Raw genomic sequence first — 24,195 nt, 5'->3', positions numbered from 1 at the left:
AGGGGGCTTTGTGCCTAGAAGGGGAAAAGAGAGCCCCATTCACAACCTCTAGCGTGCAGCCCTGTGCTAAACAAGCCTGTACAATTGGAGGTGTGAAGTTTGCTCTCTTGTTTCCTTTCTAATCTTAATAGAACAGTAGCTATTTAAGAGCTTCAGGGAAGCAAAAGAATTGGGCTAGTTTTATACCTGAACCGCTAATTTTAGCTACATAATGCATCTGCATAAACAGATATTTTATAAGAATACCACAAAACTGGTAACAAAATATACCTGAACCCTACACTATCTGGAAATGAAGTGCGGGTTTTCTAAAGTTTGACGACCATTTATTGAATACAGTAAAGCAAAAGAACATGATTGGCAGCTGCCCTCTTCTCATGGACTCATTTGGAAAAAAATATTCTTGAATAATATACTTATCAAGGACAATTGCTTGGAATTGTAATGCCATTTTTGGAATACTACCATTACTGCCTCTCCTTATATCTTTTCTTTCTTGATTTGATCTTTTCTCTTTCTCTTTATTGTTGCTATTATCGCTTGTTGTGTATAAAAACAATTACAGGAAAAAGAATACCACAACACTTGCTGAAGAACTATATATATATATATATATATATATATATATATATATATATATATTCATAAGGAAAGTGGATCACATATAGAGACTTTCCAGGTGTTTTTTTCACCATTTCTCTCAGGCATCTTATGATAACCCTTGTTCGCATATAATGAGAAGGGGCAAGTATAGCCCTGTTAGGACAGGGGGAAAGAATTATAGGAGTCCTGGAAAGGTGTGTGGGTGTCTGGGAAAAGTATGTTATTGGCAGGCAGTTCCAAATCATGCAGGATAATGTGGGAAGGGTCTTGTAATTGATGGGCCTTGTAAGCGATGTCACAGGGAATCTCAAAGACCAGGTATCCCAATCCTTCGGCCCTCCAGATGTTTTGGACCACAATTCCCATCATCCCTGATCACTGGTCCTGTTAGCTAGGGATCATGGGAGTTGTAGGCCAAAACATCTGGAGGGCCGCAGGTTGGGGGTGCCTGTCGTAGACTATGAAATCAAAAGAGCTGCTTACCCCACTGAAAAGTGTTTGTGAAGGTATAGTTAGTGGTTTGATGAAATAGTAATTTGCCAGAAATAATAAGAGTTTTAATGAACACATTAATACTCTGAACAGGTGCATAATGTTTTCATAGAAGAAACTAGGTGTCTAGAGGGATCCTGAGATTTAGTATAGCCCTTTACTGTAGTTTTCACTAACGTTATGGGAAGGTACCTTGGAAATGGTGAAGGGAAACATCTAGCTAAGAAATGATGACAAGGACTGGATTACTTTCAGAGCATTTGTCTTCTGTTGCTAGCAGGTAGTATAAAGCAGTAGAATAAATGCTCTATAGATTTATTTATTTTAAGTCCTCACTTGTTCTACCAAGAAATAAATAAATAAACGTGCAACCCAGGGAAGAAGACAAAGGTTACAAAAATAAAACAAGCCCATGTTACTTTTGACTCAGTCAAAAAAGACCTTGAATACTGTGGTGTGACAGTGTTAGAGACAAATGAGGCAAGTTATTCTCCAGGTTGAGCTATTGTTTCCACTACATTTAAATTAGGTCAGTGCTGCTTTGGAAATGTTTTTATATGAAGGCAGAAATCATCCATCCTTTCATAAAAGCAGGCTTCCTGCAGAGCATAAGAGATGAACCATAAAATATAATTTTCACAGCCTCCTTGATGTTTGGAATATATAAAGGCAGCTACTGTCTTACCATTTCTTCCTCTCTAAAACAGGTGGAAGCAGAATTGATTGATAAGCTTGACAGCTTGGTATCAGAAGGAAAAGGAGACGAGAACTATCGAGAGCTCTTCGGTCTGCTGTAAGCCTTACTTTTGACGTTACAGGAAACCTTTTACAAACATATATAGTGTTAAAGTGAAAATCAAAATAAGGCATATATAGCTATATGAAATGAACAAAGAGATCGTATTCCATCTCATAAATTATTTTTATATCTCCTTTTTTAAAAGAGTTTTACCTATTTTGAATTACATTTGCATAATAGATGGCTGGATTTTTCCATTATTTCTGAAGTTTTATCTTTGTAACTTCAGGTGCCACTCCACAGTGGGTGGAATCTGTAGTTTTTGGCCAGAAGGGGCTGACTTTGCTTAGTGTTACGTCTAAACCTGAGTTGGTGACAAACCATGAGCTGCAACCAAGATTTGAGGGTTGTCTGGGGGAGACCAGATTGAGAATAATAATAATAATAATAATAATAATAATAATAATAATAATACAATTATAAAAGCATAATAAAACATCAAACATTAAAAAACCCTATACAGGGCTGCCGTCAGATGTCTTCTAAAAGTTGTATAGCTATTTATCTCCTTGAAGGACCAGGTGCGCAGCCTGGGAGTCATTTTGGACTCACAGCTGTCCGTGGAGGCACAGGTTAATTCTGTGTCCAGGGCGACTGTCTACCAGCTCCATCTGGTACACAGGCTGAGACCCTACCTGCCCGCAGACTGTCTCGCCAGCGTGGTGCATGCTCTAGTTATCTCTCGCTTGGACTACTGCAATACGGTCCATGTGGGGCTACCTTTGAAGGTGACCCGGAAACTGCAATTAATCCAGAATGCAGCAGCAGACTGGTGAGTGGGAGCGGCCGCCAAGACCACATAACACCGGTCCTAAGAGACCTACATTGGCTCCCAGTATGTTTCCAAGCACAATTCAAAGTTTTGTTGCTGACCTTTAAAGCCCTAAACAGCCTCGGTCCTATATACCTGAAGGAGCGTCTCCACCCCCATTGTTCAGCCCAGACAATGAGATCCAGTGCCGAGGGCCTTCTGGCGGTTCCCTCACTGCGAGAAGCAAAGCTACAGGGAACCAGGCAGAGGGCCTTTTCGGTAGTAGCACCTGCCCTGTGGAACGCCCTCCCATCAGAGATCAAGGAGATAAACAACTACCTGACATTTAGAAAACACCTAAAGGCAGCCCTGTTTAGGGAAGTTTTTAATATGTCATATTTTAATGTATTTTGGTATTTGTTGTAAGCCGCCCAGAGTGGCGGGGGAAACCCAGCCAGATGGGCGGGGTATAAATAAATATAATAATAATAATTAATAATAATAATAATAGAAATCTGATGGAAGGGCATTCCACAGGGTAAGTGCCACTACCAAGAAGACCCTCTGCCTGGTTCCCTTCTCACAGTGAGGGAACTGCCAGAAGGCCCTCGGAGCTGGAGAGAAGGCGTATATCTTGCAATTTTAGAAAAGATTCCGAACAGAAGAAAATCTTTGTGTCTTCTTGTACCTCTTAGAGCTAAAACTCAAATGGACCTCTACAAGTGTGTTGCATCAGCAGAAAATTATGCAACAGATATGGAAATGGTTTACTTAAGATTAGAACCAAGACATTGCTTGAGAAAAGGAAATATTTGTATATGTATGTTTGGGATTACATTGAAAATAGTGTGCCCATTTTTTAATCAACTAGCAGCAGAATAGGGACAGACTCTTGGCATAGTACTCCCTTGGTATGAAATAGTGATATCTTATCATCTTAATTCAGTACTCTCCTTGTCTTTGCTTCATGCAACATGGATCAGAACCCAGCTCTTTGGGCCCTACCCCAGGTAAGATAATTATTCAAGTTCGATGTGGAAGTGAATTTGATATTAAAATGGTTCCTGGGGCTGTTGAAGCTTTGTAATATTCCCAAGGAAATCGTATACACTTTCATTCCATACAGCCTGCTGGAAAAGATTGAGCAAGAGACTTGGAGAGAGACTGGTGTTTCTTTTGTTACATCAGTTACTCGTCTGATGGAACGTCTCCTTGACTACAGGTAATGCGATTATTTAACTTTCCTGGGTATTTTATGTTTGTCTGCCTGATCTCATCTGTGTGATACTCTGCCTGATTGTTTTTTTTCATGATTTTTGCCTGCAGTTAAGTTTTCTTTTTACTATTGGGGTACTGTTTAATTGCTGGCTAAGTGAATACCTCTGGAGTGTGGGCATAGTCCAGAGCAGGGGTCCCCAGACTACTGGGGCTGGATACGCCCGAAGGCCTCTTTTATCCGACCCGCAACGACGCCAGCTGACGACGCCCGCTCTTACCGGCGCGACGCAGCGTGGCTGCCCACTTCTGGGTCGGAAAAGCGCAGGAAATAGCTTTTCCTTCCTCTCTCCTTGGTCTTCCAGATCAGAGGAGGCCCGTGTGCATGCACACAAGCTATTCTCATTGCCTTTCCGACCCGGAAGTACGCCAGAAATAGCGTGTGCACATGTGTATGGACGTGCGCTCCCGCACGCTCCCCCACCCTCTGGCCCGCAAAGCTGGGTAAGTTTGGGGACCCCTGGTCCAGAGCCTAGCCTTGCTGATAACAAATTGTACCATGTGCAGTAGGGTCATCCTCAAAGGGGGTAACACCAACATCAATGTTCCCTTCAGGCAGTCATAGGGTGGGGACACCCCAATGTCAGTTAAGAACTGGAATTGAAGCCCTGTTATCCTGACCCAAGGCAAAGAGCCCAGGGGAGGGAGATTGGTTTGGTGAGGTCCCAGGACCAGAGGTCACAAGTCCAAGTTTAGTACAGTAACAAGAATTCCAAGATGGCATGTGAGCTGTGAAGTTGTTCCAACAAGTTTCCTGGCTATCCACCAAGCTTTTCAGCAGAGGCAGAGATCCCAAGCTACTTACAAGAATACCTGCTGTTATGGCAATTCCTGTTCTGAAGGCAAGTGCTACATCTAGATCAGGCATGGCCAAACTTGGCCCTCCAAATGTTTTGGGACTACAGTTCCCATCATCCCTGACCACTGGTCCTGTTAGCTAGGGATGATGGGAGTTGTAGTCCCAAAACATCTGGAGGGCCAAGTTAGGCCATGCCTGATCTAGAGGGATGATTTTCTCCATGGGAAATAATGCTGGATGCACTTCCATCTCTAAGTCCTCCCACTCTGTTGCATCAGCCCACACCCTGGAGCCCAACCCCCCCATCCCCCAGGCGGAAAGCAGCTTCCGCACTCTGACAGCCCACCATCAGTACAGGTGGAGGAGAGGAAGTCTCTGGGACTCCTGCTTCAACTGCAGTCAGGCGCATCCAGAGGCGGAAGGGTTGCTCCATCACTTGGCCTCTACTCTGTTTTCTCATCACCCTCTCCCTCACATTCAGCATCCTGTTCCTATAGTGCTACCACCCCTGGTCTGAAGCAGAGTTCTTGGAGGGGATCATAACCAGAGCTATGCTAATGCTTCTTCAGTTGTGGTGGCTGTGGACAGGGTGGGTACTCGTATATTCTGAGTGGAGGAGCTGATTGCCTCCTGGGGAAGAAGCCTAGATATCTGGTCTGTGTACCCCTTCTCAGCCCCTCCATTCATCCAACAGTTCATTACGGCTTATTTGCTGATCTATTGTCATTTCTAATTGATGCCATAACAAGGCAAGAAGTTGTCACTTTTTAGTATTTTCTACAATAACTGTTTGTTTATTGTATTAAATGAATACTCTTAAAATCCTTTAAACAAAACCCAAAACATACTGGAGAACACAATGAAGTTTTTCATCTCTCCTGAAGCAATGCCTTGCCATTTCAGAGCACTTTATGAACATGGCATGATATTGGAGGCAATCATTCTGAAGCTAGAAGGCATGGGTAGGGTTAAGTGTCTGAATTGGTGATCACCTGAGAACCCTGTGTGGACTGCCTTGAGTTCTTTCATGGAAGGAAGGAGGGAAGGATATGAATGTAATAAGTTAATAATAATAATAAAATTAATTTATTTTAGGCTGTACATCTCCCAGCTCTCCCTTGTCTTAAACCTTATCCGTTTTTCCCCAAATATAAATTTTGAAATATGACTATTGTCTTTTTTAGGGACTGTATGAAAGGAGATGAAACGGAGAACAAGAAAATTGGTTGCACTGTTAACCTTATGGTGAGTTTTATTTTGCTTTTGTTGTTCATTCTGACATAATTCTTTTTTTCAGGTTTAAAGTAGCAATGCAGAAAATTGCTGTATTATCCAGCAGAGAATTTCTGAAGAACAACTACCTGCCTTTGCTTCAGTGTGATGTTCAGGTAGTTGTGAGAAACTACTGACATAGGCTAGTCAATATGCACCTTGCATGTGATGCCTTCTTGAGAAAGTGAATGTCACATTTGACTTTAAATGATTTTGAGCCAGTAGTGGTCACAAGTTTATCATTTGCTGGTGCTTCTTTTATTCAGAGATTTTTGGATCTAGAACCACAAAACAGATTTTCTCTGGAATGTTTTGGTTTCCATTCAGAAAATGTTGCCTTGCTCTCTCAGGCATGTGCTTGGATCACTTGTTCATAGTCATGGAATTAGTGCTTCTGGAAATCAAATGCCAAGGTGAAATGTATCTTGCATGTGCTAGGACAGGGGTTGCCAATGTGATACCCTCCAGATGTTGGTGGACTACAAATTCCATCATCCCTAGCCAGCGTAACCAATGTTGAGGGATGATGGGAGTTGCAATTCAGCAACATCTGGAGGGTATCATGTTGGCTACATCTGCCTAGGATTTCCTTCTGTGACCCTGCCTCTGTGCTGCCAGAGGGCAGGCTGACTATAGATTAGAGGCCCATATGAGGTATGTGCAACAGAAATACCTTATGATCCTTGATGGAAGTGTAACAAAAGTGTAATTAGAAAAATAGCATTCACGGGCTTATTAGGAATTTGTTGATCCTTGAATCTCTTGCCCACTCACTCCCCGGCTCAGGTTTGCTAACAGTATATAATATGAGTCCCAGTGTAACATCCTTAATGAGCTCAGAATATGGTAAAAACCTGAGTCTTCACCATGCCTTCACATTTTAGAAGAAGCAACGCAATGGGAATAATTTAGTTTTTACACTGAGCTAAGATTAGCATTTAATCCCCTGAAAATTGTAAATCTTAGAGTACTTTTTCAATGAGACTTCAGTTCAGATATAACACTACACCATGATTTAGTATTATGAGAACACGTCACAGCAGGCCTTGGGCTTGCACGTGCTCTCTTCCTATTAGAGGTTACCAACCATAGCTGCTTCCCAAAGTGTCTAGCAGAGTTTCTCTGGCAGCAGACAACAAGAACTGTAGTCACATTCGAATGTGCAGTCAAGAATTACTTTAGGCAAGCATTTGGTTATACAAGCATTTTCTTTTAATACTATCTACAAACTACTTACAGTCCTTCTTCCTCTCTTCAGCATGGTAAACTTTCAGTTTAGTAAGAAACTGTCCTGATACCGCAAACTCATAGTATCAGCAGCACACTTTACCATACATCCAAACTAACTGTACGCATGTGTACTAACAGCGTATGTGTGCTCTCCTCGTGCCTCAAATTGCAAACTCAACTTCCTCCTCTTAATTGAATCTCCAGCTGACACCAATTAAGCCTGGAGTGCCACTCCCACACATTGAAGAAACTTCTGGAATGCTTTATAAAGTTTCCAGGAACTATTAATCTGTTTCGTGAAGAATGTATTCCTAACAGTTCCTTCATGTGCAGCAGAAGGACACTGAAAACAACTGAAAACATCCACTTTTAGTTTTGAATGAATAGCAATTTTTCATCACGTCTGAAGTAGGTAAACTTGTTGATCTTAGCAGTGGTTAGTTTGAACAAACCAGGATCATGCCTCGATTTCCAATCCTGATTTGTAGAGTTATAATAAATCACAGTGTATCAAGTTCAAACTTAACTGTGGATTATTCAAAACTGAAAGTGAGGTGGTGTTGGTGTTCTCCCTTAATTCATAAAAGTAGATTATATGGTGGGGGGACTGACACATAAGCTCAATGCTCACCAAGTTAAAACATGGTATAGCACTATGTAGCCAGAGTGATAACTGCTTTGATCTCTAAAGATATACTAAAGAATGAAAATGGTTTTCTGAATTTTTTTTATTTCCATCAGAACTTTTATAAATCTGAAATTAATAAGGAAGAAATGTATATTCGCTACATCCACAAGTTGTGTGATATGCACTTGCAGGCTGAAAACTACACAGGTAAGCATGGAAGGAATCTTTCTACAGATATTCTCTATTGTCATCTTTAAATATGTATTTTAAATCCTTTGTGGAATAGATGGTTAATTGCACTTAGAAGATAAGTTATATTTTAAATTCCAAATATTTAAATCAAGCTTTGGTCACATGGCATGTGCATATAATAACATGCTATTGTTACTTGGACAACATCACAGCGACCAGTATTAACTTTTCTTACCATAGCAGATCCTGTATAAGTGAGTAAGAGAGTTAAAATCAAAAGTGTACAGCCTGTGTAACATGTTTTCAAAGGGTGCTTTGAATACTTTGGAAAATGCCACCGTTCTGAATTTCTGTAAGCACTTTTGAACTGATTGTCCTTTTCTTTCATTTAAATCACCATCGTATCTACATAAAAACATGTAGCACAGAAGTCAGCAATATGTTCAACAATGAGCACCATTTGTACGGATCCTGCTAATTTAATACTATTTTTAGTTTGTAAAATAATTGAGAGTGGTGAAGATTTCATAACATTACTCAAGGTAAACAAATGATACCTACAATGATAACAATATGAAAAAGCAATAGATAAATATGGCAAGACACGATTTATATTAGTTCAAGACTTACGTGTTAATTTAGGAGTTAATTACTTTCATGACAATGAATTCATTGATTCGCATTTCTTCGAGGCAATGATGCGTTGGGGATTAGAATTTTTTTTACTGAACTTGTTTTCTTGCAGTGGTTATGATCACATGCATAATACTGTGTTTGAACTGAAATGCATTTGAATATTCTTGTTCCCTGTTTATTCCTTTGCTATTTTGACAGAGGCTGCCTTTACATTGCTCTTATACTGTGAGCTGCTTCAGTGGGAGGAGAGGCCTCTTCGGGAGTTCCTGCACTACCCTTCCCAGACAGAGTGGCAGCGTAAAGAAAATCTTTGCCGAAAAATTATCCACTATTTTAATAAAGGGAAGGTATGCAAAAAATAATACACTTTTTTCTGTAGCTTCACTGTTACTTTTGGCCTTTGGATAGAAGTAGATGGAATAGAAAATGCCTAACTTCACCCCCCCCCTTTTGTCTATATTCAATGGGGTCACAAACTATTAAAGTTTACAACTCTTGAGTTGTAAGTCTTGTATGTCTGAAAATCCAACTTGGCCTGAGTTTTTCTTTTTCCTGTTTTAGAGCTGGGAATTTGGAATCCCATTGTGCAGAGAGCTTGCTATTCAATATGAAAGCTTATATGATTATCAAAGCCTCAGCTGGATTCGGGTAGGTGGAAATTATATTGATTTGTATTTAACAATTTAACAGTAAGCAAGATTGCACTTTAATGTTCAGGTGATTTAAATGAAAAGTACTTACACACAGCATCTTTCCTATGAAAAATCAGGGTCCTCTATAGATTTATATTCCAGGTATACGTGACTAATAATTTTGGTGTTTCACAGGATCATAGTTTACTCCTTAACGTGCAAAAAATCTTTGAAAATCTTTGATGGACAGCACCAAATGATACCAAAGTGTTTTCAGATGGTTATTCCTGTTGTAACAGTAATTGCACTTCCAGTACGTTTTTTAAATTCCTATCCACAGAAAATGGAAGCTACCTATTATGATAATATAATGGAACAGCAACGGTTGGAGCCTGAATTTTTCAGAGTTGGCTTTTATGGAAGAAAATTTCCCTTCTTCCTTCGGGTAAGCCCATTCAACATTTGCATTAATGTATGAATTATACTTGCGATTTACAAATAAAGGAGTTTTGTGTACAATTGATTTTTATTTATTTGTTGACAAGTAGGAAATATCTGCTAGGTTTTTGTTCAGTTTAGTAACAAAGCACAAGGAAAGTGTAGGGGGAGGGGGAGCACTTGTACACAGAGCTTTATCCTGTGAACTGCCCTGAGACCTGCTGCTATAGGGCAGTATATTATTATTATTATTATTATTATTATTATTATTATTATTATTATTTACGGACATATGCATAGAAAGCACCACAAAAGGAAGTCTGAATGAGTCTTTAGTTGACCTCCCTGAACTGTATATTAGATTTTATTGTTGATGCTGTTATGTTGTTTAACATTATTATACGTAACTTAACCTGAGATGAGTGATGATTAGGGCCAGGCATGAAAATCCTTTAAATAAAACAATAGCATTTAAACATTTCTGGATCATTCAATGCTTTGGTTCACCATAATGTCATACAGGAGTATTATTTTCAAATAATTTACTGTTACCTACAATGAAAGAAAGCTAAGATGACATAGTAGGGATTTTTTTTTGGCTTCCACACTTCTTTCTTTCCTTTGTAGAACAAAGAGTATGTTTGCCGAGGCCATGACTATGAGAGACTGGAGGCCTTCCAACAAAGAATGCTCAGTGAATTCCCACAAGCCATTGCAATGCAGCATCCAAACCACCCAGATGACAGCATCTTGCAATGTGATGCCCAGTGTATCCTTTATCAAAGTTTGTGATGTTAATAAAGCAGCTACAAATAGGCATCTGAATGTTGATCTTGTTCACCGTTTCCCTTTTAGGTGGAGAAAAATTAAGCACAAAAGTGTCTCTTTTCATCATCATCGAATGAAAATCAAAGATAGTACAGTGGTGCCTCAACTTACGAATTTAATCCGTTCCGAGGCACCTTCGTAGGTTGAAAAAGTCGTAAGTCGAAAAACGCTATTGGAAACGCGATTTCTCATAGGAATGCATTGGAAACGGGAAAATTCGCAAGTCGAAAAATCCCTATCTAAAACCACCGCGGTTTCCTTTCGGATGTCGAGACATTACCCCCATTCGTAAGTCGAAAAATTCGGTTGTTGAGTCGTTCGTAAGTTGAGGTACCACTGTAATTGTTAGATGAGTTGTGCAAGCACTAGATTACAGAGGAGCATTCCTGTGAAATGAGGGACACCCATAAAGCTAGACTGCTTCCTTTGTCAACTTTCCCCTAGTTCATGATGAGATTTTTATTATTATTATTATTATTATTTTTAAAGGTTGTCACATGCATTGCCCTATCTTCATTCAGGTACACAAAGCAACAACAAGTTCTTCTTGATGAGGAATAGTTTTAGAAAACGGCATATATTTGTGCTCTGTAATATTACTGTAATATTGAAAACAAATTAAAGATGAGGTAAGGAGTTCAGAGCATAACAAGGAGAGCAATTCACAGTTCCAGTTAAGAAACCAGCTGCCAAATTAGTGTCATAATATGAGGGACCCAAACTGAAATTGTTTAATTGCAAGATAGTTAATGTCTTTAAATTATTTTAAAAAGCAGTACCTCATTTTGATTTGCCAACTTTTTGCAACCACATGTTAATGGAGCCACTAATTCCTGTGCTTTGAAGCACCAAGGCATGGAAAGAAAATGGATCTTGAATTTCATATAATATTGGCCTAGATAAGTTGGTAATGCTACATTAACAGCAATCACGTTACAGATTTACATAACTGCTAAAATGATGTGATTTAAACAGCTAGGTAAATGAGTGAAACTTTATTCTTTAAAGCCATAGGAGACTACAATATAAATATAAGAAACAAATAGTAATTTTGACATATTCAGCAGCTGCATGAATTTCCATCACAGAAAGTTGCTGGCAATTGGGGCTCCCCTGCATCATAAGGTATAAGCATCACTTTAAAATGTATTTTAAAGGATATGCAACAATGGTCTGTAATTTGTATCTGCTGCTAGTGTCACAAATGAGACTTACCTAGATGCTCTTGTTTGGTGCCTATGTGTGTGTGTGTGTTTTTTCTTTGACTGGACTGTGTTGCAGATTTGCAGATCTATGCAGTGACTCCCATTCCAGATAATATTGATGTGCTGCAAATGGACCGTGTCCCTGATCGCATAAAGAGCTTTTATAGAGTTAACAACATCAGGAAGTTCCGCTATGACAGACCTTTCCATAAAGGCCCAAAAGACAAGGAAAATGAATTTAAGGTTGAATGCTTCATAATATGGCAACATTGTCTTTATACTGGATACATTGACCCCTATATGTAGCACTTGCTAAATCTAAATGAGTCCTGTGTCAAAAAGAATATTAAGAAAAAACTTTGAAAGTTGATAAAAACAAATAATTCAGTCCTATGCATGTCTTACTGGAAATAAACCTTGTTGAACTACATGGAGTAGACGTGTATTAAATTGTGCTTTAAATGATTCAAAATGTACTTAAAGTATATTAATGAGTATACTTCTGTGTTCTGCAGAAGAAACATACTAGTAATCCATGTCATATTCTCCAGCCTTTGTACTGTTGTCCCCTGCACAACAGAATTCTGCCTTTTCTTCGAAGCAACCTAAATAGGAGTTTTTAAAGTGGCTAATAAAAATAGCCCCAGGAGCAGCTGTTTGAAAACTAAAAAAGTTTCATGCTGTTGTAAAAAAAATAAAAGAATAACATTGGAATGGAATGGTTTTTGGTGTTTTCCTCTAGTATATTAAACTGCTTAAACCATGGACTTCATCGAGTCCAGTATGTTAAGAATATTGTATGCTTGGGAATCACTTTTTCTCTGTTGTTTCATCCTTCACCCTCCCTTCTTGTGAGTGACCAAACAAATGTGGAAGTCTTCCATTAACTATCATTTACCAATTTTGGATGAAACACCTGATATTAATTTTAGAAAATTAAGCCACAACATAAAGTTTATTTAATACCCTGAAGCCATTAACCATGGTTTTCTAGTTTCCATAAAAATGGGAAACTATAATTAATGGAAGACTGCCTGGTTTGTTTGCCAACTTGCAGAAAGGGTGGAGTGAAAAAGTTGCATAGGCAGCCAAAATGTTCATTTATTCCCCAGTTTGTTGAGCTGAAATATGATCGTCTGAATGTGGCCAATGGATTTTGCATTTTCTATATTTTGTGATGTTTCTTGCTTTGCAGAGTTTATGGATTGAACGCACAACTCTAACCCTGACTCACAGTTTACCTGGCATCTCTCGGTGGTTTGAAGTGGAGAGAAGAGAACTGGTAACATGTATTATACTTATACATGTATTAAGAATGAGCAACTTTCTGCCTATTGGCATCTCTATGGGTTAAACATGCATGTTATGTACTGTATCTTACTGCTATAATCAGAAAAGCAGTACCAAGTATTCAAAGAGGGCCTGTCGGCTGTTCACAGTCAGTATGTTAGATATTGTAGTGGATGGACAACTGGTTTAAACACCCATGCTGCAAATCAGTGACATATGTCAGATGAATGTGTAATGGACTTTGAAGTGGTTAATATGGGGAGGGGGGTGACCTTAACTGCTCATGAGGTTTGCAGTCCACCTTTGGTTCTGCTCTCCACGCAACACACAAGAGACTTGGGTGCCTTCTCAATGTGGCTCTCTACTGCTCTCATACATGAGACGATACTAGCTTCTGGAGAGCTGTGTGGCATACTCTCAGCCCTGAGGCCTGTATCAATCAAGAGAGGGACCCTGCCCAGGGCTCCAGCAAGAAAGAGAAACTAAAATATTCAGGCTCTTACAAAATATTGCAGTACAGGAATGTTGATGGTATTGAAGTGGACTCTGCTGTCTTGCAGGTTGAAGTCAGCCCTTTGGAAAATGCCATTCAAGTAGTGGAGAACAAAAACCAGGAGCTGAGGACACTGATAAGCCAGTACCAACACAAACAGATGCATGGGAATATCAACCTGCTCAGTATGTGCCTGAATGGAGTTATTGATGCTGCTGTGAATGGTGGCATAGCACGCTATCAGGAGGTAAATGGAGGTTGACTCTGTTTTGTTTTGCTGTTAGCAGCTCTTCACAGTACCACTTTTTCAGTTGCATTGAATTTTAAAATCTGAAAGAGCATAAGAAATTGTTTCAAATTTTCGTAACAAGATTGAATTTTATTAAAATTGTGCCTAACTGTTTGCCTACATTCTGATCTAGACAGCCACAAACATTTTATGTTGGGGGTGTGAACATTCTGCATAAGCAAGTGGTCATAATGTGAAATACTGAAAATACTGAATTTTAGGAAGCTAATATAGTGAGTGGTGCCTTAGAAAGTCCTGAAATTCATTCTCTAATTAATGCTGAACATTCATTCTAAAAATATATATAAGAATTACCTTTGTCTTCACTAAATTTCAACAAAAGCATAGGCTTAAAGGGACTTCCACTCTACAGTTTGGTTGGCAGATACTAGTTAAAAATGTATGTTGCTAAAAGTACATTTATAAAATATGTTGACCTACATTTCTGGGTCATCTGCACCATGCAGACCCAAGAAACACACTTCACCTTTTATATTATTAATTTCCGATGTTTCTCATTTCCCACAGCTGCTGAAGATAAACAAATAACAGAAAGTATAAAAAATTCAAGACATGGTCTAAGAGTGATGCACTGATTATGTTAGGTCAGGTTTATTTTAAGGTCCTGGAAAGGTCTTCCCAGCACTACCCAACAGCAATTACTTTGTATAAGAAGGGATTGTTTTTTGCTATTCGCCTGCACTGTTGAGTTATGAACCTGTGCTCCTAAGGAGGATTGCAGCAACAGCATAACTACTACTTTTTGTTTTCTGTTATGCTAATATAAGAAGAGAAGACAAAGTATGAAACAGGGTAGAAAAGGGAAGGAGGAGAGCAGGGGTGGGGGGAGATCAGAGAAAATAGGAAGGCAACCATTCATGCTGAAATATTTTAAATGGGTCCCGCGTTGCTGGTAGAAGTGAATCCCAAGTCTGAAAATGAATTGCCTAGGCCATTAAAATGGTCCTGTGACTGCATGTATATTCTAGAATACTAGAGGAGATTAAGTAAATGGTGTTTCTGTATTTCTTGGTGGTAGAGCATTCTATGTTTCTGTTAGGGTCTTTTCTTTCTTGTGGTTATTAAGAAACTTTTTATTGAATTTCTAAGTGGGAAAAAATGTCTTCTTTCCTCAGGCTTTCTTCGATAGAGATTATATTACTACTCACCCAGGAGATGCAGAAAAAATCACGCAGCTGAAAGAGCTGATGCATGAACAGGTATCCCTGGACTTTTAAAGATGAAGGAATAGTATTGTAATAACATTTTATTTCCTCAACAATATATCCAGTAACAGAGATTCCATAGGCTACAGTGCTTACACTACTTAATTTGGGAATAAACCCCACTGAATACAGTAGGATTTACTTCTCAGTAGACATGATTATTGCACTCTAATTCAGTGTTTAAGATGAAGAAGTTTACATTGCGCTCAATATAAATTTGTCTTCTAAGACTTTTTCCAGGGCTTAACATTTCACTGACCTAAAATGAAAAGAGAAACCTAAGTTAGTCTACAGGTAGATTCTGAATACATCCATTTCCATGTAGAATATTTAAAAGTGAAAATTCTGGTGATTTCAGTCATTTTTCCTTCCATTAAAGTATTTTACCCAAACTAGGGCAAAATTTAAAAATTTTCATGATCAGTGTCTACATTGCTACCACAATCTTACTTTATGTAAAAGCTTAACATGGGAGTGGCACTTTGTAATTATTTTCACTGGCGGAACACTAGTTCCAAAGCAGTCGGTGTGATGATTAGAACTGGATGCCTACCCTAGGTGTTAATTCAAATAAAATAAACAAGTCTGTCTTGGTGGAAGGGTTGCGGCTCAGTGGCAGAGCACTTGATTTACATGTGTGGTGTGACATGGGTTTGAATCCTAATCATCTCCGTTTAAGAGAATCTGAGAAGAGCACATCCACCCAGCCTGATACCCTGGGAGTATAATCACTCCCACCCACCCCTTTCCTGTAATTATCTCTTCTCTGTGTAAGTTAAACTCAATCAAGGAGCTTTACTACAGAACAGAAACCGGAGTTAACAATTACAGTGTTTTTAAAAAGAAACTGGAACAAGCAGGAAGAGGATGAGATTTCCTCTTAGCTTAGCGTTTCCTGCTTTTAGGGTAGGCAGAGACAACTTCCATGGGGATGCATCCTGACTCCCACTTAGAAACACCATTTAGGTGAGTGCCAATGGTACCCTCTAGCTAGCAGTAAGATACTTGGGGGAATTTTTAAAACTCATTATTGCTCACCAGAGCAATTTTGGTCTACAAAATTGGTTTGGCAAAGTTTGGGCACCTTACCCTGTTTGAGAAAAGAGTCCGTAATGCTAGATGGTGTTATGTGAAATGTTATGATTAATTCTATACCGCCTTTTGGCCAAAAAAAAAAAAGCCCCCCCCCCATGGTGGATCACGAAGGATAATGAAAAGATAATCCAAGGAAAAGAGGGGGGGATTCAACTTAGAAAAATGTAAAACAAAATTGTAAGTATTGATGAAGCTGTTCTCCTCATTTTGAAAAACTCTAAACAAGCAATTCATTGATATCCGCCAGTTCTCTATTGGTCTAGCTTAGGGTTCCCATATTTCAAAAACTGAAAATCCGGACACAAAATTTGTTGAGATCTCGATTTTTTACACGATCTCAACAACAACAAAATTTGAGCTATTTTAAAGGAAATTTGCCAAAATCTACACTTCCAACACTGTTTCTGACAGCTGAATCCCAGCTGTGTCAGGGGCATTCTGGACGTATGGCAACTCTAGTCTAGCCACAACTGCCATCACTTCAAATTCACATTCTTGCTATTACGACATTTGCAGGAAGAGGTGGCCAGGAATCATATGGGTGGTTGTTAAGCAATCAACTACATGCTCTCTAATATTTCCTGATATAATCTGAACATAGATTTAGTGAGCATGAATGATTTAGCTAAACTAAGCTACAAGTATTTAGAGACAGTTACCCTTCAGTGAATGAGTGGTATTTAGAACATTATTTTTCAGCCTTTCTTTGGCTGCATGTATAGACTTTGATTTTATTTTTAATAGGTACATATATTAGGAGTGGGTCTTGCAGTACATGAGAAGTTTGTACATCCAGAGATGCGCCCTCTACATAAGAAACTAATTGACCAGTTCCAGATGATGCGATCCAGTTTGTACCATGTAAGTAAACGCTTTTCTTTCTTTTTCTTTGAATTCTTACATTATGACATATACATGTGAACTGGAAAATGCTGAATGAGTACAAAATGAATTCTTCAGCAAAATTAAATTGGATATCCAGAAAAATATGAGGAAATGAACATTTGGATTTTTCATTTGTCTAGTCATTTGAATCACCTATGATCTTTTTAAAAGGGTACAAAAAAACTACACATTGCTTGAAATGTTATGATTAGGGGTCTTTTAATCTGAGGGTGCAATTTGAACATAAAGCCTCAAGGAAAACGTGCTTGAAGAAGGTTATTTTAAATTGGAAAATGCCACAAGGGGAAAGGATAAAAGCCCCTCTTCCCCGTACTAATTTTTCATCTTCAAATTGTAATCTCAGCAACTGTGTTTTTTTTAGCTCCCTAAAAAGAATAACAGCAGAGTACATAATGTATAGTTCTGCCTTCAGTTGCATGCTTAAAATAGGATATAAATAAATGTGTGCTTTTAAGTATTACTTAAGGGCAGAATACACAGTGAGAGGAGAAGTAAATAATGTAGTGTTAGAAATCCATTTTGTATAAAAGCCTACATCAAAGCTAGACATGTGTACTTCGCATCTTTCTGATTTGGGAACCATTCCCTACTAAATATTTTGCATGTTATTGTCTGTATATTGATGGTTAATTATTGATGATGACAAAAGTATTAGCAATAACGATACATAGAAAAAGTTTCATAGATTGCATTTGCTAAGAAATGAGTAAGGCTCATGGCATGCAACTCCTTTCCTCATCTCTTTGCACAAGCCAGCAACAGATCAGAAAAATCTTCAGTTAGCTATCATTTCCCATTTCATGCAGAGTGGAACCAACCAGGATATTAAGCCATGGGCTACACTTGCACATTATGCTAAATTGTTGCTTAATAGTACCATGTGTGTGAGCAGGAAGGAACCTGAGTGAAGCCTCAGAATTGTATGCTCCCCTCTCCTCTTGTGTGGCCAGGAGAGGAACTTTGCTAATTTTACAGAATGTCAGCTTTCACAGAACTGTAGTTTAAAACAAATTTCTGGCCAGCTTCTAAGCAGGCGTACTTCAAATCATGGATTATGAAGCTAATCAGAGATTGTTTTAAACCACAGTCTCCGGTTCATACATACCGTATTTTTCTGTCTATAAGATGCCCCCATGAGACACTCCCCTATTTGGGGGGACTCAGTTTTAAGAAAATGAGGGGAGGTGTCCCAAAGTTGTTGAGTTTCTCCCCCCTCCCCCCACGCAGCTGTGTGCGGGAAACACTCGCTAGATCGTTTCCCGCTCGCTGCAGCATCGGGGGAAGTTGCGCTCGCTTCTCCCCCCCCCCTCCCCATGTCACTATCCGTTTTTGACACAATTTTGGAGTCAAAAAACTTCATCTAATACATGGGAAAATATGGTAATACCAAGCCAGGATTCTGTGATATTGAAAGCAGATGCTAGTTGTACAGGGACAGACAACAAGAAGGGTGACAGGTAACGTTCTAGCTCATGTAGATAGTACTAGCTATGGTTTATGAAAAGGCTGTGTGTGAGACCATAAAGCACAATCCTATCAGCTTATTATTAAGGCAACATATGACCACCCGAATGTACTTTACAGGAGTTGCCTGCTTTGGATAAACTGAGTCCAGCCTGCTCAGGAACGAGCACACCACGCAGCAATATGCTTGTATCACATAGTCCAATGAGTCCAGAGAGTATCAAGCTGGTACATCGCCACAGGTATTTATCTACCTAAGAAAGTTCTTTATACCAGTCTTTTCAACTGATGTCTAAAGCAAAGTAGCTCATGTAGCTACTGTGTATAGATTCTGGGAGGTGCTTTAGGTCTACTCAAAGTTATAGGGCAACAAATCATTTGTGAAAGGGTGATCATTCTGTGTTGGTCTTTTAATATACTTCAGCAGCTAATATGTAAAGGACTTGAAACAACTTCAAAATTCAGAGGATGCCTACCTGAGAGAAACATGAAAGTATGAAAACAAGCTAAAATCCACACAGTTGAAATGGTGTGGTGGAAATGTTTTTGTTCTGCAAGCAATTTTAATTTCTAAACCTTACGTATTGTGTGGTAGAAATGATTTCATGAGAATGGCTATAAAAGCCTCCATTCTTTGTTGCTTCAGCTGTTAAAATTTGCTAACCTTTCTCCTGCTTCTTTGCCACCAATTTTTCATTTAATAAAAGGTTTCAATATCCAGTATTAGCTGATACAGAATCTGCTAATGGCAGTAGTGTTATCTGGAAATGTATTTTTAAAACCATCAAAATTTGGTAGCAGACTTGTTTTACAGTTTTATCAGTTGCCTCTTCATCCTGCCCAAAGCAGGGGTCCTGGAAATGTGGCTCTAGCCATGGGATTCATAGTAAAATACTATTATGGCATCATTTTGTATCAAATGTATTTTTAATGCAGATGCAAAACTATGCATTTAAAAACATACAATATAAATAATTTCATGGGTCGTGAAATAGTGGTTGATGAACACTTGACTATCCCTCAAAATGGAGATGATTTCCCCAAATATTTACAAATCCAAAACAGCAGAATTTGTGTGGGTCAGAGAGCTCACTAGGTCCATGTGCATCTTAAATTGATGCAACTATGAAAAAGTATGACAATTGGACATTAAATTATACATTAGTGCTTACTGAGTTTGTATATGTTTATTGTGTTCTTTATTTATTTTAGGTGATTGTCATTTTTCTTCTCTGCTGTTGAAAGCTATTTTGAACAAATGGTAGAAAAGCAGGATATAAATATTTTACAGAAATAAATATTTGAATAGATAGAAGAGGCACAGGAACAGCCACTTAGGTCAATGTGAATTTACAATTTGACTAAAAAAATAAGAGTGGTTTCTCCGATATGTTCTAACATTTCTTGACAAATGGCTAACTTTCTCTGCAGCTGGGCAAAATGTGAAAGTCCTTGTTTAATATAGTGATGAGCCTTATCTAACTGAAAATGTACAGACACAGAAAGGCTTGTCTGTGCATGTTACTTCAATATGTTTTGAGGTACCGAAACAGTAGCTTCCAGTGAACGAGATGCAATTACTCTGCATTTTTTAAATAAATATTTCTGATTAAAACAAAATATTATTTTATCTTACTGTTCTCTGTTCTCCGTAGCCCATTGAATATGCTGGGCACAGTCCGACACTCGTCATCTTCTCTTTCTTCCCATACATCAAGTGAAACAGGGAATCTGGTTATTCTAACAGACAGTTCTGTCGGAGAAACAGCAGAGGATATGTACCACATGCAGGTACGACTGTAACTCATCAGGAATATGCAGTGTTAAAGATGATTTTAGGATGAATTTAAGTAGGGCTGCCTTAAGCATATGCAGCGCCGGGGTGCAAAGACCCACCCGGCACACACACCCCAGGATGCCCAGTCCCAGGCATGCAGGAGGGCAGAGCCAGCCAGCCGCCTCAGCGTCTCGCTGGCTCAGTCACCTCCGAACTCGTGGCGCAGAGCTGCCCGTAGCGGAAGAACCCACCATGGCGCTCCGACCGATGGGCGGGCTCTTCCCCGGACTCAACTCTCAGGCCCCTGACTCTCGGCCTAGTGCCCCTGAGAGCCCGGCGCCTGGGTGCCCTGCACCCCTCGTGCCTATGGATAAGATGGCCCTACATTTAAGATCTCAGTCAGTACTGAGATCTACTCAGTACCTGTAGACATTGCTAGAATAATATAGTGCCTTACAGACTGAGGAAATCAAATCTTACCTCTGTCATGAACTCACTTGCTGACTTCAGGCAAGTCACCCTCTCTCAGCCTTCCTCCCACATCTACAACATGAGAATAATAAGAATACTCCTTTCCTTACAAGGATGTTATAAGGATTACATGAAAATAATATGAAACACTTGACACACTCAGAAATACTTTTAAATGCTAAGTATTTTATTATTAAATTATATTTAAGTTTACTTAGACAATTTTTAATGTTAGCTGTGTGAAAACCCCATTGTACTAGTGAGAGCGCTTCAACTGGGTGGGACGTGTTGATTGAATCCTGCCCTAAGAATCTAATCACCAATATCTGTTTTTTCTTTCCTAGGCCAGTCCTTCCACCTCAAGCCTGAGCTCTACCCATTCTGCACCATCCCAGATGATTAACTCTGCACCTCCTAGCGCACGGGGTAAGAATGAGCCACTTAGATAGAAACATGCAAGGTTCTACAAATTGCTGTGATGTTTGCCCTTTAAAATTCTAGATTGTACGTTGAATTGCTTCCTTGCTTGAAATAAGCGATAGCTTCACTATTGCAACAATGAATTATTCAAGACTATCTTCTACAATGTCCCAATTAAGTGTGTCATCTTTTCAGAACAGTTTGGTATATTTTCTCTCTGGTATAAAATTTATTTTAAGACAATTTAACTGTATGTTTCCAATGGGCTCCCCGAGCATTGAGCCCATTCACTTAAATCCGTTCTGCTGCTTGTACGAGTTGTTTCAATTCTAAAGCAAACAGTCTGAGAAACAGCACTGAAAACAGCAAACGCATGAAGACAAAAGGTAAATACCGGGCAGGTCTCAAAGGAAAAGAAATCAGGATGAAGGAGCATAGAGTGTAGAATCTTACTTGAAACAAGGTGTACGAAATTTGCCTTCTTTGCCTGAGTTACAAATGAAGAAAGGGAGAGAAAAAATATCTGAAATAGCTTTCACTCCCTAGTATTTCCTTTCTATAAAAGACACTATGCAAAGTTGGTTGTTTCTTCTCTTCACAAGACACAGGGACTCTCCCAACCCCCAGCAGTGGCCTCTCTAGAACTGGGTGCCAAATTATTGCTTAGAGACTCTCAAACCAAATTGCACTGCTGTTTGTGTATGTTGCAGAACAACAGAACTTCCCTATCCACTTATTTTAGGTGAACCCATTTCTGTAGAGCTCAAATATCCTTGGCAGTAGTGATACAATGGAAGTAACAATATCTCTAGAGTAGAACACATACTTTTTTGTGCAAAAGGTCGAAGGTTTATCGATAGTTAAAAGATCTCTGGTAGGAAGAGGGGAGAAGGGGACGCAGTGTGGAACACATGTTTTACATGCTGAAGGTGCAATATTAAATCCATGACTTCTTCAATTAAATATTATTCTCAAGATGTAGGGCTGGAAAATATTGTCTGCCAGAGGCCCTGGAAAGTTACTGTCAATCAGAATAGACTACACTGGGCTAGATAGACGGGTTATATGACTCAGCATACTGCAGCTTTATATACAGCAGAAAAGATGACGCGGAGACAGCTGGGGAGCTTCAAATGTTCAGTGAAATCTTTTTCATTATTGTATCTGTTGCACTAAGCTGAAGAGCATAGTACTACCGTATATATAAGTACAAATATTTTTATAATTACCAAAGTTGGTGGGAAAGCAGTTGTGATCAAAGCTGAATAAAGAAGGTAAAGGTGGAAACCATTGTCCGGAAAATGGTTATGTGATTGTACTGCTTTAGGGTCAACTGTGTCTGCTAATTGTATCTATATGAAATATGCACTTTGGGGAGGAAAAATATGGTATGGTGGTCCTTGCATCATTTCACAGTACTCATAGTATCTGTGACACTGTGGATATCCAGCTTTCTGAGCTGCCATTTGACTTCTCAACAGCATTTCCTGCATCTCGAATCTCTACCAGTGCTTAGAGACAAATGAGGTGGTGTATGTTAAAGGACAACCAGTTAATAAGTAATACATCATTTCCTGTTAGCAAATACATATTTGAACAAGCACTGTCATATCTACATGTGATTTCTGTTTTTGACCATTTCTGATCATTTTGGAAAACTTCATTTATTCTTGGACAGATTTCTTAAACTAATTTAATTAATTTTCTTAAATTAATGGAGAAGTTGTTTGGAATTCCATGAATCACACACTAGAAAAAGAAAGCCCCAAATCTTCTTGATACTTCACAGTATGTGAAGTATTAATTTAATTGCTGTGAATCTTCCAGCGGAGATGAAATTGCTTTGCGGAAAATAAGCCTGGTGGTATTTATTTACTTATTTGCGTACTCCCCCCCCCATTTTTAATAAGTTTTATTCTATGGAAATGAGAGATTGACAAGCATTGGCGCTAAAGCAAGCTGCAGTGCAAAATTCACATGCCTAGCTCTGCCAATATGCTTCAATCCTTTTTTATGTTTATTTATATTCTTTTTAATTTAGTGCTGATGAAAGGTGCTGGATTGACAACACTGGAGGCTGAAGCCCTCTATTTATCCACAGAACAGATACAGCACGGGCGGCAGCAGTGCAGGCTTCCCCACACTGCCCCCCACCAATGTGCCTCATCTCTGTCCTGGAGGAACCACCTCTAGAGGTGAGAGGATAGATTGGTCCTCTATGACCATACAGTCCTTGGCCTTTCCGTTCAGATTGCCAACAGAGTTACCAGCTTGTAGTGGCAGAGTTAGACACCTTTCAGTCAGGAAGTGCACCAAGTTCATCCGTGTGTTTCACTGCAGCTGTTTGGCAGCGATAGGTTCCACACCGATGTGAGGAGTTGTACAGGAACCTCGGTTTACTGAATGATTTACTAATTTGCACTCCTCAGGGTTCAAAGCTTGTCTTAGAAATGAAGAAAGAGTTGCCCGAACTTTAGCAGCTGTGATTTCAGTCAATAGCCTGATTTCCAGCTAAACCTCCTATATGAGCTGAGATCTAACTTAACTGAGATGCAACTATAATTGAATATCTAGATAAGCCTCCCCATTCATACGGCTCTGATTTTTATTTTTTGATATACAGTGGTACCTCTACTTACGAATAACTCTACTTACGAATGTTTCTACTTACGAATGGAGCTCCGTCCGCCATCTTGGATGCAGTTTAGATAGGATTTGTTCTACTTACGAATTTTTAGATAGGGTTGCTTTGACTTACAAATTTTTTCTCCCAATGCATTCCTATGGGATTCGACTTACAATTTTTTTCGACTTACAAATGTGTGTTCGGAACACATTAAATTCGTAAGTAGAGGTACCACTGTATAGATAGATAAACTACTGGGTAATACAGCAAAGCTTGTTTTGTTCACAACGAACAGTAAAACTCAAATAGAATTAACACAAAAAGTAAATATAATCAGCTGAAATGTCTCGCACCTTCT

The 24,195-nt window shown here is 39.1% G+C and overlaps 1 protein-coding gene across 2 annotated transcripts in view; it reads left to right on the top strand.

Annotated features, from left to right (window-relative positions):
• DOCK3 (dedicator of cytokinesis 3) overlaps positions 1–24,195 on the top strand; it is a 147,584-nt gene that overhangs the window by 99,632 nt on the left and 23,757 nt on the right. For both annotated transcript variants that reach the window (XM_060271527.1, XM_035106067.2), the window contains exons 33-48: positions 1,803–1,888; positions 3,772–3,867; positions 5,904–5,964; positions 7,963–8,056; positions 8,876–9,024; positions 9,239–9,325; positions 9,650–9,754; positions 10,375–10,516; positions 11,857–12,023; positions 12,976–13,062; positions 13,631–13,810; positions 14,989–15,072; positions 16,918–17,034; positions 18,664–18,785; positions 20,199–20,334; positions 21,136–21,217. In XM_060271527.1, the coding sequence (XP_060127510.1) occupies positions 1,803–1,888; positions 3,772–3,867; positions 5,904–5,964; positions 7,963–8,056; positions 8,876–9,024; positions 9,239–9,325; positions 9,650–9,754; positions 10,375–10,516; positions 11,857–12,023; positions 12,976–13,062; positions 13,631–13,810; positions 14,989–15,072; positions 16,918–17,034; positions 18,664–18,785; positions 20,199–20,334; positions 21,136–21,217 (1,795 nt within the window). The remainder of the gene's footprint in view (positions 1–1,802; positions 1,889–3,771; positions 3,868–5,903; positions 5,965–7,962; positions 8,057–8,875; positions 9,025–9,238; positions 9,326–9,649; positions 9,755–10,374; positions 10,517–11,856; positions 12,024–12,975; positions 13,063–13,630; positions 13,811–14,988; positions 15,073–16,917; positions 17,035–18,663; positions 18,786–20,198; positions 20,335–21,135; positions 21,218–24,195) is intronic.

This window comes from Zootoca vivipara, chromosome 2 (genome assembly GCF_963506605.1).
Source record: "Zootoca vivipara chromosome 2, rZooViv1.1, whole genome shotgun sequence".
NCBI classification, from domain to species: Eukaryota; Metazoa; Chordata; class Lepidosauria; order Squamata; family Lacertidae; genus Zootoca; species Zootoca vivipara.
The sequence above is the reverse complement of the archived record's forward strand: the minus strand, read 5'-3'. Positions and strand labels throughout refer to the sequence as shown.